The sequence below is a fragment of the Molothrus aeneus genome, chromosome 2, assembly GCF_037042795.1.
Source record: "Molothrus aeneus isolate 106 chromosome 2, BPBGC_Maene_1.0, whole genome shotgun sequence".
NCBI lineage: Eukaryota > Metazoa > Chordata > Aves > Passeriformes > Icteridae > Molothrus > Molothrus aeneus.
In genome coordinates, this window is record NC_089647.1 from 63,580,177 (window position 1) to 63,598,488 (window position 18,312).

General features: G+C 34.9%; 1 protein-coding gene across 5 annotated transcripts in view; it reads right to left on the bottom strand.

Moving 5' to 3' along the window:
• Positions 1–18,312, bottom strand: part of PCDH9 (protocadherin 9) — a 664,951-nt gene that overhangs the window by 367,217 nt on the left and 279,422 nt on the right. For 2 of the 5 annotated variants that reach the window (XM_066545054.1, XM_066545057.1), the window contains exon 4: positions 3,822–3,887. The exons of the other annotated variants lie outside the window; for them this stretch is intronic. In XM_066545054.1, coding sequence (XP_066401151.1) covers positions 3,822–3,887 — 66 coding nt within the window. The remainder of the gene's footprint in view (positions 1–3,821; positions 3,888–18,312) is intronic. 5 annotated transcript variants of the gene reach the window in all.

The following is an 18,312-nucleotide window of genomic DNA, read 5'->3' on the forward strand; positions in this document are numbered from 1 at the left end:
TATCTGTATACACAGACTGCAAAATTTAAAATGTACAGAACATTCAATTTCTTAGAATCCTACCTCAAATAGTTGTCATCTAGCTTGAACAGGAGAGAAAAAGTGGTGGGGGTTTTTTTTTCTTTTTTTTAATTTTTACAGGAGAAAAAAGTATCTACAATCTGCATCTGCTGTTTGAAAATCAAGTCATTTATGTGGTACACAATCGAGATATTTGAATGGTTTGGGATTCTCTCCTTTAACCTTAGCCCATTTCTTAGAATCTGCATCTCTTTCCTCTCTCAAAGAAAGATTCTGTTAATTTAGGTCAAGCTCAGTCATAAGATTCGTGCTTATAATATATCCTCCACAAACCTTCTTTCCTTCTGCTTCTGATTTTTTTTTCCTCCCTCCTATACAAGCACACTCCCAGATTTGTGTATTAATGTGTATTGGTGTGGGAAGCAGTATTTCCACGCCCAAGGAACAGATGTTAATGTTGTCAGTGCCAAAGTACCATTATATTCCTAGAAAGGATTGTTTTGATTGCATGACACAAGATAAGAATCTACCCAAAAGCACAGCTTAGATAAATGGAACCATGGCTACAACTGCCCATCTGCAAATAACAAAATTAACCTAGTGTGAGACACAAGACAAAGCTGCACTGGCTGAACTCCGTTACATAATTGTTGCTGACTTCACACTTTGTAACAGATTTGGGCTGGGAGAACAGAATGATAATAACCTCCATGACAACTGCTAGCTGGCCTTACATATGGATGATATCAGGGATGTTGGCCTGAAGCCACATGACAATGAGGCCACAGGCTCACTGGCTTGGTTTATAGTGGCTTACACCAACAGTATGATTTATAAATCCACAGACAGTTTAGACAATAGCTACCCATGAATGAATACATCCATGGGCATCCAGCATCCCACAAAAGACTAAACATGAACCACACACACAAGAATCCAGTTGACAGCTAGGGCCCAGCCAGGATGTGCTGTTGGAGTGTGTGTCCTGTAGCCCTGCATGCTGGTTTGAATTGGGCTGAAGGAAATGCAGCATGAAATGGTGTGGGTGTGTATGTGTGTGTGTGTGGGAATGTGTGTCTGTTGCAAAATAGGCTGATTAAAAGACCAAGTGCTATCCACGTGTTCTCATCTCTCCCACATCCTTAATATATTAGATTATCTAAATATATTTTAGATTATTCATCACTGAGTGCTGTGTTTCCTTTCCTGCAGCGATCTCACCCCAGCCCAGTCCTCCCACAAAACTGTGCTGTCTGCCCTGCTGCTTATGACCTACATGAGACACTTATCTAAAAGCTTCAGCATCTAGTATTTAGGACCATCTACCACAAATATTAAAGGCTGAAATGACTGAAATTGAACTTCAAGAAATAGAAAATCCATTAGGTCTGAAACTTGTTTTAAGGCTCTTTTTTTTAAATTCTATTAGATACAATGTTAATGGATATTTGCTTTGCCAAGAATCCTTTTGAAAGAGGCTGCTATTTAGATGTGCAAAGTACTCATAGGTAATTCAGCTGTTTTAGAAAAAAGCAAGAATACAAGACAACTTTATTCATACTCAATAATGCATTGCAAAATGTGCAGTCGTCATTCACTCTAGAGATCATCAACATTACTTAGATACTTCTCAGACTGTGAACATCAATATTAAAATGATAAAAATATGCTAGAACACCTAAAGTACTTTACATAAGAAACAGCTTGCAGGATTTTTTTCAAGGCCCAATTTCAAAGGCACAGAAAAGAAGCCTTAATTAAACTGACTAGACAGGCTATTGCTGTCAGCTATCAAAACAAAAAAAAAAAGATCCAAAGGTCCTCCATGTCCAATATCAGCTGGTAAAGAGAATAACTTTCTCCATTTTTGAAAACCTAGAACAAGAATGGAAAATAAATATTTCACACTTTTTTCTTTTAATCTCTTGAAGTGTTGAACCTAGCTGAAAAAAAAAAAGTCTGACAAAGATAATTCTTAGGGAAAAGCTGAGAGTTACATAAAATATTCCAGAAATTAGCTTGAAAGCTTAGAACTTTCTTCCTGTTTAGTCACTTTAGTACTTGCTTTCTGGTAATTATCGTCTACCTTCCTGAAATACATTTCCTTAATATCTGTAGCTCCTAAGATGCCAGCTTTTACAACGTGATATATAGAATAATATACTTTCTCTCAAAATTGACTTGATCATGAAGCATTACATATATATTGCCCTTAGATTTAAATAAATCAGTATAGTACAACTCTTTATTTTAAAATTAATATACAATGAAATTAAGTATTAGGCTTGACAGCTTCTGCTAAAACATTGTGTTCAGGACCAATACAAAAGGAGATATACCAAAGGTGAGCTAAAGACATATGTGTATGTTTAGTCTCACATGTTGTTCCATTGCCTGAGTCCACCTCAGTGAGGTCCAACCATTATTTATTGCTGTAAAAAGAATTCATAAATAGCTAGATTTCTAGTGTTGGGCACTAAATAGAATGGAATAAAATATTTCAATTGGAAAGGACCTACAATGATCATCTAGCTCAACTGTGAATCCCATTTAGTACTGTGTTCACTTTAAATTACTTGGCTTCAACTGTGTCTGTCTTTTTTTTTACTGAAAATTTCCTTCAAAATTCTTGTGGTAATCAATTAATTTATAATCACTGCATTCTCTATAATTAGAAAGGAGATTGATATCCAGGAGGTTTTAATCTAGTTCAATTTTATACTACACTAATAGAGATTCAACAAAGTTTATTCAGAATATTTTACACTGACAAAATTAAAGCAAGCCCCTTATCTCTGGCATGCCTAAAGTGAAGCTAATGTATCCTACTATTAAGGCTAAAAATTCAAATACCCAATAGGTAGTTAGAAAATGTAATTTTAAATTTATAATCTGATACAGGAAACTCCAGTTTCCAGGAAATTTTCTTCTGATGTAGCTTAAAGGAAGTGACAAAAAGTGTGTAGTTTTGGGGAACAAGGCCTATATTACTAAGGAAATTGCATTTATTGCTTTCAACCTTTAAAACACTAGAAAGTTCTGAGCTTCCACATGGAGTTTTCTGGTATTAGTTTTGAAGAGAATCTCCTAAAAATACATATAATGGACAGATTCTACAGTCCTTTATTTTGCACAAAAATCCAGTGTAGAAACTGACAGATTAGACTGCATTTCTGGGAAAAAAAAAAAAAAAAAAAAGGACATATCTGAACAGACTATGGCTCTTCCTTAATGAAGGGCTTTAGAAATCAAAACATTGAACTCTGGTTCTTCTCTGCTTCCTGACTTTGATAGTGGACGACAGACAGCATCTGCCAGACTCATTTTCGGAGAAATCCACATGGTGCTGAAAAGGAGATTGTTACTGTCCCTCGCTTACTGGGTTGGACTCCAGAAGGAAGTGTTAAACAAGACTTTCAAGAGGAGGCCTGGAGAAGGGTGCTGTTCAGTAGGTCCAGCTGTGAGCTATTAATTGCTCTGAGAGGCAGTAACTAAACACTCACTTGTCTGAGTAAAGATAAGAGAAATGGCCTTATTAAAATCTTCAGCTGAAAAATTCTCTCTTCCCCCTGTCAGATGCTACCAGACAGTTTTAGTACACTACAGGCATTACTTCAACTTTGCACCGGTGTGACGATATTGAAAAGAATGGAAGCACACTTGCATACATTTGCAGTACTGCACTTCTTATGAGCCCTGCAGGAGTTCAGTCCATTGAATTCAGTGACAGAAGGGCCCAAAAACACCTATCTTAAAATTAAATGCTTATTTTATTTATTGCAGTGGATCTGATATCTTACCACCCATGGTTTGTCAGGTACCCAAATCTCCCACAAGTACTTCAGCATATCTCCAAAATTCAGTGCCTAAAAAGCAATAATATTTAAATAAAAAAGATGTGTCATTCTTACTACGGATCTTCAGATCACCCACCTCCCCAAACGGCCCAATATTGGTAGAAAGCAAAATGTGAGCAAATTTCTATGGAAGACAGATAAATAGCTTTTTATGAGGGTTCACAAACTTCACAGCCTAGTGTGCTACCAAACATATGGATGGTAACACTTAAAATGCTACATCAAACATCAGTGTGGCTTCTGAAAGCTGATTGTTGAACATTTTGTTGTAGTCAGGCAACAGAATTTCAGATGAGCTTTTATTGTTCTGTTTAGTGAACTACCAAGATGTCTCATAATAAGAAACTTTTATCCTTTTTTTAGTTTAATGCACTGTTAAGCTTTTTATTAAGATATTATTAATCAGCCTTGAGACTCAAAAAAGCAAAACCAGCAGATCTTTGAAACTGCAGTTAAAGCTGCGTTTAATGTGGGAGCATTAATGGATGTTCACGCTCTGTTACTAACTGCTGAATATAAATAGCACTATGTACTACTTCAGGTTCCCTCCTGAGTATAATACTCACACACCCCAAAATATCACATCTCCAAGGACTAGAGTCATAAAGACTGTGTGTGTATGAATGTGAGAGAACAGTGGAGGGAAAGTTCAGTAGGTTACTAAGTTGCAGAACCTTCAAATCTGCCTATTCTAAAGAGGAACTGATGTTCTTATTTAACTCAAAAACAGAAAACTACCACAATAGTTCTGAACTATCTAAGCCAAAATAACACATACATTTGGAAGGACAGTCAGAAAGTTAGCAAGCAACACCACACCAGGCCTTTTCAGAAAACTGTTCTATTTTATTTGAGAAAAGAAAGCTTCCCAGAGAGAGAACATTACATTAAGAGTAATGTTTTTGGAAAGTCGGACAATTTCAAATCCTTTCTCTGTAGAGTAATATGCCCAAATTGCAAAAAAGCACTTTGTGCCCCATATTCAGAAAGAACATTAGTATTCTGTACAGAATGGTTTATCCACTCCTTTACCACTCTATAGTGAGGAAAATCCTCAGAACACTTTACATCAAATAGTACTTTTACTTGCAATGGAAAACATATGTCTCTTCCAAAGTACTCCCAACAGGTACCTTGGATGTCTCACAAAAGTTCTGTGTTCTTGGAGAATTGTATCACAGTTCTGAAAGCTTTTTCAAGAACTCCCCTTGAAAGCAGAAAGTCATCTTAAGGATTTTATCTACCAAAAGTATTCTCCTTTCATATCTGAAGTCACATTTCCAACTAAATTCAGGAAATCCCTTTTTGTCATTTAAAATTTTAACTGGGGGAAAAAAAACTCACAAAACAACCCAACCCACAAACCCCTAAATAAAAATGCTTTACACAACCAGAAATGTTATTTGGTCTTACACAAGCAGAAATGTTACTCGTTTTTACACTCTGCATGAAAAGCCACTTATGTAATCCATGGAGATTAATAGGAGAGTTTAACAATAAGGTAAAGCCACAGGGAACGCCTCATTCTAAAATCTGCCTGTACCTTCTGTGATGTGTTACATATGATTGTTTTCCTCATTTACGTGAGTACAACTGAAGAACAATTCACCCAAAGGCAATGGAATCAAACTGGTTAAAAGGCAAAGAAGGGGTCCCTGTGGACCAAGCTCTCTCACAGAATGCATATTGACCAGTTTGGTCCACTTTGATAAAGTGATAAGTTTTTGAAAGTATACTCCAATTAACTAATACGTCCCTACTTGTTAGAAAGTCACCTTTACAGAAATCTCACCTTTGCAGAAATAATAAGTAGTTTTCTAAAAATAATTGGAAAGTAATTACAAGACAAATTTCTATCACAAATGATGAATGTTTCTCCTACCCCCCTTAGCTAGCTAAAAGCTTAGGGAGACCATCAAAATAAAACAGAAATGAGCAGGAACAAAATATCATTCTAGTAACAATTTTCAGACTGAAAAGACAAATTAATGGAATCATAAAATACAATGCCTTTTTTCTACAAAAAAGTAGGCTACAGCTACATCAGAAGTGAAATATGTCTCTCTCACTTTCCCATGCTTTTGGGAATGGTTAAGATCATTACATATTGCAGGGACAGAAAAGAGAACCAGAGAACCAACAGATTCATAATATCCCCATCCATTTTACAACTTCCCTGTTTGTACCAACACCTCATAGAAAGCTGTACAGAAAGCAATCCCCTGCTCTCAGTCTTCCAGTGGCAATTCCACTCACAATTAAACTTGGACCAATTCTTCAAATAAATAAATTACAGCTTGAGGCTGAACAAAAAAAAGGTTTTGATATAGAGGAGAGGAAAAAAAGTAGTTGTAAAAAAAGAGTTAAATAAATCTTATTTTTAAGTATTATAAAGAATGAAGTTCTAACAGGAGATGAGTCCCTTGTCCCTGAGGTCAGTGTAGAAAGTACTCCCATCAGCTGATGATCTAAATTCATGATTCCTGCAATGGTTCATGACTGACAAACATTTAAAATACAGTGTTGGGTTCACAAGGTCTTAAGAATATATGGCTTCCCTAATGATGCCTTGTGAAGGCTGACTTAGAACAGAGGCTAGATGGAGAATATAGTAGGTATTTATTAAAAGGCCTCAATGGATACACCTTGGGCAGTACAAGAGCCCAGCCAGGGCTACACCCAAGATGAACCCAAAATGGTCGCAAAATGGATGATTGGTCACAAGGTCTCACACTTTTATAAGTTCTGGTCCATTAGCATACTGGAGTTAATTGTCCAGTTATAGCTTTGGGTTATGAAGTCCCATCCTTTTCTCTTTTCAGTCCACATTGTTTATGCTCTTGGGCCTGAAATTTGGATCAGTTGTCCTTGGTCCCAAGCAAAGAAAGGAATTGTTTTGCCCACCTACTCTGTGAAGAGAGCTTAACATCCCCTAATATGAAGGTCAGAACTACACACTAAAGCAGTATGGAATATGAAAAATATAAAAGCTAAAACCTAATGCATCACTAAAAGGTGTTCAAAAATCAACATAATTTAAGGTATTATAAAACATGCAAGATTTGTTTCTGTAAAACTTAGTACAGTTTCACCTTTTTCATTCTAACTGTTTCTCTATTTTGTGAGCTGACATCAGCAAAATCTTTCAACCAAAATGCACACTTGCTTTTTATTTCATTTATCATCTCACATTTACAAACAAAAATGTTATGGGAATACCTTGAGCTAAACGGTTTGGATGGAAGAGGGAAATGACAAAGTCAGCATCAAAGATGAGATTGCAATCCAACAGCAAGGAAGATAACAGAAAAAAACTTCTCAATTGCTTTTTCCCAATAAAATGAACAGATAGAAGCAGAGACCTCTAAGAGTAATGAAAACAACCTACTGTGTCATCATTTTATGCAAGAAAGGGAGAGAGAAGATTAGCCTAAAACTCCTACAATAATATGGATTTTTTCAGCTGACAAAAGCAGTACTATATAAAATCTTTTCTGTGCTTTATTTCTAATTACCTTCTATCCTTTAATGAACAAGAAAGCACTTGATCTTGAAAGTCCTTGTGCAGTCAAAACTCCCACTAAAATTAATGGGATGTTTTTTCCAGCCTAAGAGCTCTGAGATCAGTCCTCATACTTAGCTCTTTCTAAGCTACTTCCATTAATCAAACTTCTTAGGCTTTTTCCTCTCCTTTTCCACTAGGATCATATATTAAAACATACAGACACTAGAAATCATAACCTTGCCTCAGGAAGAAAGCCTGCTGCACTTTGTTATCTTCAAAAATTAGCTCAATTTCACAAGTAAAACCCTGATTCTGAAGAACCTTGATTACCTGGACACCTAATACTTAATTTTGGCCTCTTTCAACAGTTCTGACAGATGTTGTGACAGTGCCTTAGGAAGTTAAGCTGCCTAAATTACACAATTGCCTTTGGAAGTCAAGCTGTCAGAATTACACAACTGAAATGCACATACACAAACTTTATAATCCGACAAACCTCACTGAAACTAATAGAAAAAAACATAAGGGACTCTAAATAGTCTTGTGTCTCACCCCCAGCAAAACAGGAGTTTAGAGACTATGGTTCACTGCCTGTTCCTCCTATTGAGGCTCACACAACCTGCAACGTATATCTGATCTGTCTAAGAGGAATAAAATTAAATCTTTACTTGTAAGCCTCAATAAACCCCTTCATTTTGCAGACTTCGTTTTGCAACAAAATCTAGCAAAAAAACCCCTGTATTTGAAGGAATTTACTGTTATTATGGTTTTGATACAGTAGCATCGATAGCCCACCCCTCTGTTTTCTCCCACTGAAATAGAATAGGAGGCTCCTGCATGAAAATAAAAATAAGATACCCTGTAATCTGTCAAATGATGTGATACTAACATTGTCCTAAGAAAAATTATGACACTTATTTATGGCTGATCATTAATAGGTCTTAGCAAAGATAATCTCCTTTGTTGTTTTGTTTTTCTTTTCAACAGCACAGTAATGTGTATATAAATGGGAAAACTGTCAAGACACCATGGTGTTTAATTGTTCATTTAGAGAGCCTGAGAGTGACTGTACTGCACCAACATACAGTCTAGCAATGATACAATTCCATATGGATTCTTATACAGAATTACATCCTCCTGTGAGGATGCTGTAATATCTGTGAAGACTCTGTAACATTGCTTTCACTTATGAGAAATTTAAGCAAAATGAACTTCTGATCTTTTAATTATATTAAAGAAATAAAAGATCCAACAGATTACAGAAAGAAGGAGAAATTTTCTAAGGTTGATAAAGTGATTTTCACTCTTTTTAATACACACACATAAAGTACCTTCACAGTAAACACTTTGTTGAAGAAGCAGCACCAGATTAAATCACTGGGTTCCCTTCTTTTCTAGCTGGCCAGGTTTAAATTTACTTCGATGTTCTTTTGCCTACAGCTCATCTTTATGTTTAAATGCTGTAATTTACACCACTTGAAAGCACACAGAAAAATATTAAATATATGATACGTACTGGTGATGGCTGCTCATCATGGAAGAGGAAAAAAACAACAGAAAGAAAAAGCAGCAACTATATAATTTACAAAGATAAGAAATTTTGCATATTTTCAAAAATGAAACAAAAAAAAAACCTACACAGCAGCAGTTATTTTCTAAATGATTAAGTAAAACCTTAAAAGGCAAATTCTTTTTTTTTTTAAAGAATGAAGAATAATTAAAGTAAGAATATGCCAGTGTTAGAACTAAAAGGTTCACAAGATGTGCAATTATTTTCCTGTGTGAGCAATTAAGTATGTTTTTAGAAAGACAAATGAACATTTTGTCAGGTAAAGAATTGAAGTACATTTTTCACTGCCATTTTCCTTTTTTTTCTTTTAAATCCAATCTAGAAACTGCCTATGCTGGTGTTAGCAATGAATACAGAACACATAAAATCTAGCAACACAAATGTTTTGGAGACAACAGAGAAATTCTACCTCATCAGAAGAAAGCAAAAAGAGGTTTCATAATTCAGTTTTTATTCCCAAAGCATGTGCATTCTCCCACACATTTCTTTATTTGCAATACTTTACACTATCAAAAATTTTACTGGTAAGAATTACATCTCTTAATCACCATTGCCTCACAGATCTATATCCCCAGCCTTTATCCCAGATTCCTTTTAAAATTAAGTCTCTGATACTTGACTAGTAATGGTTAAAATGAGATGTAAGGAGGAATTAACACTGCAAAGACAGTGCAAACATAAGATCAAGTTCACCTTTCATATTTTACAGTCAATTCATTTCTCTCTTCTACTTATTGTCTATGTAATGTTTAATTAATGCTGATCTCCTGATGTGAGACCACTTGACAGATGTAAAACTTTATCACATGTAAGGTACTGAATATATAATTTCTGCAGAATCCTTTTTTTATTTTGAGCAGGCATCTAGATGCAATCCATGCATAAGGACAACATAACCCAATTAATAACTAAATACCTCTTGGCATTTCTAGTACAGTGCAAGTCTTTATGGCTCAAATGGATCTGGACTGACTGTTAATGATGAGAGTTTATAACTGGTTTCAGCCATAAAAGATTATATTATCATCCTACAAATATCAAATTATTGTGGTTGTTTGCTTCTCCGGTGTTGCCTAAATTATCATCTGTGAAGTCTTTCACCCTCATCTCAAGGGCAAAGGAAAGATAGGGTAAGTAAGACAAAGAATAATGTGTGGTTCTTGAGAAACAGATGACCACTATTTAGGCTTATGTGGATTACCTCTACATGAAATAAATTGGTGGTTTAAATTTAGCTCAACGTAGATGTGATTTATCAATGAAGAAACACAAGTAAATTACTTACTGGTAACTCTACGGCCAAAAAGATCTAAGATCCAAACCACTACCTGACCAACAATGATTGGCTCTTTGCACTGCTGTTCATTGCACTGCACTTTTCTGTGGATGTGTTTTGGAAAAAGTGGATGATAAGGGCCTATGTATCTCTCATGGCTGTGAAACTTTTTTCAGGTGAAAGTGCAGTAAGGTCAGTTGTATGAACACACTCCCAGCAACATTCAGGGCAAAGATTGGTTCAGGAGCTGCAGCATTAAGTTAGCAAACTATAAGTGATGGGAAAAAAAGGAAAAAAAAAAAGAGTAGACTTTTTGTACTCTCCAGAGATTTCTAAATGCTATGTGACAATATGCTAAAAATAAAAACAGGAAAACCAACCAACCCAAAAAAAAAACCAAAAAAGAATAGAATCCTTCTCGAAAAGCGGAAATGCCCCTTCCTCATTTTCTCTCAGAGGTAGTGTATTATGGTGCAAAGGAAAACCCTTTACATCTCAGAAGAAGACCCTAGTATGGTGAAAAGACTCTTAGTAGAGAAAATCTACATTTTACTGGAATCCCAAAAGTGATTCAACTTTGAAATTGGCAATGTATTTCAATATACCAATTTTTTTTCTGCAATTTATTGCTTTGACTCCAATCCTATGAAGTCTATAAGTTCAAATCCATGCTGGGAATAAACACATACATTGAGACTGTCTGGTAAAGATTTGCACAGGCAACACATCAATTCTCTTCTATGAAGAAGGGAGCAGCAGTCCTCTCACTGAGGAAGAAGAATACAGGTAATTACTGCTGCCTTCTGACAACTGAAAGGAGGAGATCAGAAGGAGATTAACATGATCAGTTTACTTTTCTCATTATAAAGAATAGTGATAAAGTAGTCCTAACGAAGACCACCAGGATATCAAACAAACAAAGCAATTCAGAAGCTACCTTGATTACAATGCCTAGGATAACACTCACTGAGCTCACTGTTAGTAGCTTTCCCTCTCACAAACCGTAAAAATAAAGTTTGTCGAGATTTAAATAAATAACCTACATTGTTACAGACACTCCTATTCATTTCTTCACATACCTTGTTTCTATAAAGACTAATCTTAATTTTCTCGTCTATCTGAATGATACACATCCCAGTTCTTACATTGATGTTAGTACTGGAGAGAGAGGAAGGGGTTGTGTTGAGGCTTAACCCATTACATATATAATAATACAATTAACAGATTTGCTTGACTAAGGAGTTGAAGGCTCATTCATGCCCTAAACTGTCTTATCTGTCATCCATTACCTCCATATAAAGAAAAAAAAATAACCCTTCCCTTTTGTGCTTCTTTGTAAACATGAATTACCATTTTAAACAAAACATTTAATCTTCAAGCTCTTTAATTTTTTTCTGATTTTACAAAAGCCAGACCTACACTGAAAAGAGAAGTCAATAAAATAATGCTGTCATTGCAGCAATTTGCATAGCAAAAATGTTTCACTCACATTAAACAAGAAGAAAAACATTTTTCAACAAGATAATGCCAAACTGAACTCAAAAGTCTAAAATCTTGGCTTGTTATACCATCCCACACTAATCCTTTCATTGCCAGCAGTTGATTTATATCAGCGAGTATTACAATATAATGTAATTAGTAATGGTAATATTACCACAAATAGTATAAACAGCTCTGCTCTACTGCCTTTAGATTATTTTTGTAACCATGTTAATAACATACCATCAAGCATCAATACAAATCCTTGACAGCTTCTTGAAAAAAGATTATGCATGTCTAAGCAATTTTCTCATACACAGGTTTTCTTTAGGAAACATGTTGTCACTATTCCATTAGCTCAAAATGGAGGGTATGCATAAAAGAATCTCTGCTAAAGAAGTCTGACTGCTAGCCAGGAAAGCATATGTTCAATAGTCTGTATTTACTACTGGCTGGGTTAGGGTTGTAGGTAGCACAGCACCAAATGAATTTCATCTTTAAAAGATGTCTAGCAGTGCAGTGAATGAACCCTTTGAATGGCACAAACCCTCACTTTAAAAGTATTTCAACAGCGACTGTTAGAAGGAAAACAGAGTAGATTAACTGATATGTAGACATCTTAGGTCTGTGCCAGAATCTCTGAAGCCCACCAGAATTTGGATGGTATCCTGAACTAGACACCTTCCTGGATCAATTAAAAAACATCCTCATACGTCAGCAAAAAAACCAAAAAGGAGCAAAAACAAAACCCAAGCAAACAAACAAAACAACAACAAAAAAACCCCCACCAACAAAAATGACACACTATCAAACCTAAGCCTAAAGTTAAATTAATGCATTTTTGCTGAATTTCCTACCATAATTTAAGGGTACCTAACTCCCCACAGTCAAATGCTCCATAACTGGCAAAGGTAAAAACAAAGTCTGTAACTCAGCATTATATATGATGTAGGTATTATATTGATGCCACTACTTTTGCTATGGATATAGCCCAGCATAGGCGTCTATCATTTTGCTGTCAAAAGGTTCAGCAAAGATCTTATTATCATTGTTCAAAGATATTTTCCATATTGTCAGATGGTTGCCTGATGTGATTCTTTCAATTTTGTATGGAACTATTTGCTTAATAAGGTATTCAGAATGCCAACAGGTATCATTATCACTATGATAAGATACATGAGCCTAGAGAAAAGTCAGTTTTGTCAGGTTAAATTACACAGAGATGGAAAACAGATTTTTCTCTAATATCTTTTTCCTATTTTCTTTCTTTTTTTTTTCAAAACTCATTAATTGAAGTATTTTAACTCAGTGTTCTTCAAAAGTTTCTGTGTCTGCAGTCAATGTCTTTCATGAAACATTTCAGTCAAATTTTTAAAGTTTATTTACTGCAAAAAAAGATACAAAGGAAATGTGGTTTTGATTTTAGTTTGTCTGACTGGTTGTTTGTTGGGTTTATTTGAGGAGAATGATAGGTAGTTGTTGTTGTGGTTTCTGGGGTTTTCTGTGAAAGCATACACAATTGTAACTATGACTATTGATGGAAATTTACTTTTATAAGTATACTCACAGTTTTTTCTGAAGGATCGTTATGTTACGTGATTGTATTAAATATCCTCTATGATGTTTCCACTTATCCATACCTTCACAACCATTTTACTAAAACCATAATCTTGAGGAACAAAATTCACCTCTTCTGACTTTTAAATTTTGCCTTGCTTGGGAAACCAAGAAAATAGAAAAGATGCCTAAGTCAGCCTAAAAAGAATCCTTCCTTTGACCCTCAAATAAAGAGAACTTACCATTACATGGTTGGGTCAATCACCTGTTCCCCCTTCTAGGGCTGAGTCAAAATTTTACAACTTCTTCTCCTGTTTTGATTTCACTTAACACTTTTACATTTGAAATGAATGATGTTTAAAAATGAGCAGTATTATGCTAAAAAAAGCAAAAATTTTTTTCTTTAATTAAGGGGTCATCATGAAGTCATTCCTCCTGTTGTGAGATACAGCTTAAGAGAAGAGGAAAGAGTCTTTCAAGATCCCCACCATCTAAGGATGTGAAGATTAGAGATCTATTACATCATTCACTTCTATGATAACTGACATGAAAATACAGAGAAACAATGTATAAATCCTCCTTTCCCTAGCTGTGCCTAGAATACACACATACAACCAGGACTGACCAGGACGATACAGTTCAGTAACTCCGTTTCAGTTTAAGTAGCCAAGATGAGCCTCTTCATTACTCCCCAGCTATTGACAAAATTCACTTGATTAGTCTATATTAACTTTCAAAACCATCAGTTGTGCAAGTTCTGTGTTGCAATGACATTTTCAGTGTCCTATTAATCTAATATTCCCCAATTATATAGATAGATAGATATAATTATGCAGAATGCTCTCATAACCAGCTGATAACATAGCAACATATTTAAAGTTTTTAACTATGAAATCCAGCTTTTTAATATTTTCATAAAATTCAATATTATCATGAGAAGATATTATCATATCAATGATTTTAGAATCCATTTTACTATGATAATTACTTCTGTCCAATTTTGCAAAAGTAGACAGCAGTTAGTGCTATGATGCAATTCCAATATTTAATTACACAGAATATTTTAAATCCTGAATTTAGGAAAATAAAATTATTTTAAAAGCCTTCAACTTAAAGTACAAATGGGTAGTTTAATGCCAAAAGAAAATAATTTTATGAAGCATAAAACAAACTGCAAAAACCATTGTAAGAAGTTAAATAGAGGGAAGGGAAATTTATAAATTAACTTTTTATGGCAAAAATTTTGTCTAGTACCTTTTACTCATAAGCATTTACTGCAGGAGTATTCAACAAAGTTCTTCAATTTGTTATATGGATCCATCAACTAATTGTTTTTACTTGCCAAAAAAATTCTAATCACCTAGTGTAACAGAAATCCTTTTTTTTTTTTCCCTAAACAGCTTTTATTTGAATGGGCCATCACAGCATCCTAGGTTCCCTCTCTTTCACATACATGTCTTATTTATTTGTATCTGGATAAGCAGGAGGAAAAAACTGAATTCCCAGCCTACATTTGATTGAGGATTGGATAAAAACCTCAATGCTGAAAACAAACTACTTGAAAATTTGAACTAAAGTTCAACATTTAATTGCCTAAGACTTTAAATTCCTCTGTGAAGATGGGGTACTAAAGAGGAAGACCCTCTCACTTCTAAAATTTTTTAGTATGATTTTTGAGCCAGCACAACAACACTGCGTAATTTTCTATGTGCATACTCTATACAGGACTGGTCATTCTTCTAGAGAGAAAAAATATAAAAAAAGAATAGTCAGTCCTTTATTTCAGGAAACAGACTCCAAACCAAGATTTACATCAAACAATTCATGCTGGTTCTAGAAAAATCAAGAGATAAGCAAGCATCCCTCAAGCTTTCTCCCAGCTTCTGATGATTTGAAAATCAGCCTGACAGCTATTTAGAAATCCACAACTGTTCTCATTATTTCATAGTTATGCAGGGTAATGCTTAAAACAACAGATAAAATGATCATATGAATAAAAAAATATAGCTAAGGCTGAACTGTCCTATTGAGGCAACTGTGAGACTTTACAGAGTGTTTTTGGTGTTTTCTAATTCTCTCTTTAATAAAGACTAGTACCTAATGACTCAAACCACACATATTTTTGACTCTTCAGTATTATTACTCTTTAAGTATCCAATAAGAGGAAAAAAAAGAAAAAAACCCCCAAAATAACCCCCCCAAAAAATAAAAACCATAAAACACCACAGAATTCCCCAAAACTAAACCAAAACAAACAAAAAACCCCAAAACAACAACAAAATAAACCAACTATGAGTTTGATACAAACAGCAGCAACATATTTATTTAGTATTCTGTCCATAAAGTGATATTCTCGCTGTTACAGAGTTCAACAGAAGATGCTACAGAATGTCTTTAGCTGAAAACACTACACTTCCCACTGTGTCTCCCATGACAACCAGGCTTCTCTGAAAACAAACTGTACCACCCTAAGGCATCAAAAGTAGTAGAAAGAATTTGCATTCTTCCTACTGTTGGCTTCACCAGAAAAAAAATTGAGCTTTGGCACACTGAGAGCTAAAGCAAAGTCTTATTTCTCCTTTGCAAAGTCCTACATACAAATGAATCAATAATTGCATCAGCACACAAACTTATAAAGGAAAACAAACCTGGCTATCTAACTCACTTGTTCTGATAGAAATCTTGAGGTATCAATAAAACTGAAAATGCAAATAACAAAGCAGGATACAAGGACTTATACCAAGAGAATTAAGCAGCTGCCATTTGCTAAACTCCAGAGTTTAGCAAACATTCTCAAATCCCAATCAAACCTTTCCATGGTAATTTTTTATTTCTGTAAACTTGCATCAACATTTACACAGTCTCACACTTTGCAGCCCTCACTTTCTTCTCTTTTTTGAGGCATATCCTATGTCAGTACTTAAATCACATAGCTCACCAGTTATGTCAGTTCCTTGAACTGACTAAAACCTAGACCTGCCTCCCCAAATTATTATTTTTCCCAGAAGAACAGAATAATCACTAGCACTGACACAAGAGAGGTGGCAAGAACAGACAGCTGGAGGCAGGGAAAAGAGCACGACTTGCCTTTTTGGCAGTTGTGTGGTCAAAACTGGTGCTGATAGATCAAAGAGAAAGCTAGAATTTTATATGACAGGAGCTGTATCTCATTCCATATTCTTCTCCTGAACTGGAAAAGCATGAGATGAACATGAATTCCCATTAGAACTAGCTTTATTATACAGTCAGCTAACACCAATACTTTTTCACTATCTGGAACAATGATCTGATGATTTATGGTATTGGAAGCTAGGCTATCATTCCACAAGGGCCACACTTAGAAGGATCTTGACTTTTTAAAACTTAGGGAAACAAGTTCTTTAAAAGACCAAATAGTCACAGAACCAGAGCATTTGGTCAGAAGCATCTGCCAAAGTATGTGTCACTTAACTGTTCCCTTGGGAGCCATTAAATAAAAGGCACATTAGACATCTACCACAACAGAGCCTATAAAAGGTACTTCTACTGCATTTAAAGAAGGAAAGAAAGCCAAAACAAAATGCTCACAGTAAACTACAACTGCTTGCTCTTCAGATCTACCAGATGACTTCTAATTTCACATTAATAGGAAAGAAATTACAAAAAGTACACTGCAAATATGTGTCTGTGAAGAAATAAATTTAGTTTAATTAGTACTAATACAGATTAAAAAGACAAAAAGAAAAAGAAAAAAACAACCAAAACCATAGCAAAGAGACTTCAGGAGTAAAAGATAATGATTTTTAATATCAGTGGTTCACCCCTGACAATTATTGGAAGTGTAAACCTGGAAAATGTACTTAACTGAAACAGTGCAGATTTAAACCATTTCCCTTGATTATTTACTGAATAGTATAATGTAACCACTTCTTCAAATAAGTATCTGGACTTGGATACATAATGTAGCCTTTCTTTCCAGAAAGATCAATTTGCAACCAAACTGTCTCAGAACTGAACTTTCTGAGTAAATAAGTTTCCATAAATCTTATAACATTTCAGATTGCACCTGAAAACAGCAGTCAAAGCTTCTTCAATCTTTTTTTTTTTTTAATTAAAATTCATATTATACAATACTAGATATTATTTAGGGGAAGATCCAAAAACTAATTCTTTTCCAAATGCATTTCAACATCATTGTTAGTCATTCTCCCTAATTCGTGCCGACCTTATTATATACATATAATTATTAAAATTATATTTTCATAAATGCCATAATGACAAACTTTGAATATACCCTAGAAATGCTAATCTGTACTCAATAATAAAAGTATTTGGAAAATAAACTGTTTAAAGAATGCTTTCACATTTCAGAAATCTGCACACATCTTCCCTCTCAACTAAAATAAGTATTTGACTTTACCAAGAGCATATGTGCAAATAACTTATCAAATTTAGGTCCTCAGAACAGGGATTAGAAGAGGGTAGCCAGAACATCAGAGGCAGCCTGTGAAGTTAAATCCATTACCTACAAGATCCATACATCAGCAGTTATGCCTAAGCATTGTGTGAACTATGTATATGTCACTCTTCTATAAGTAACTTTCCACTGGAAAAGGCAATATTCTCAATCACGGAAAAAGGCAGTATATAAATAGAGTTACCTATTTTGTTTTAAAATGCAACATACTGCTTATCTTAAGACATTTCACAATGGCAAAGCACTAAAGCATTCTCTACTTACTCAGCTTTGTTTTACTGTGTGAGACCTGAGCTAAACTAAATGCCACCATTTGATGAGCTGCACCAATCTGATCTGAGAGCTTCTGCTGTACAAATTCCCAATTCCCTTGCTCTGATCCCTTCTCTTACTCAAACAGATCTAGTAATCTCTGTCGTACACTGAAGCTAGCCTCAAAGGAGAAAGCCTTTTCTATGGCACTTCTAGGGAGACTAACACCATTGATAGACATTGCTAAGGCCTCAGATATTCAATCTCTTCCAAGTCAATGAATTTTAAAAGAGTTTCTTGTAGCATAGAGTTCACTGTTTGATATTTTGCACTTGAATA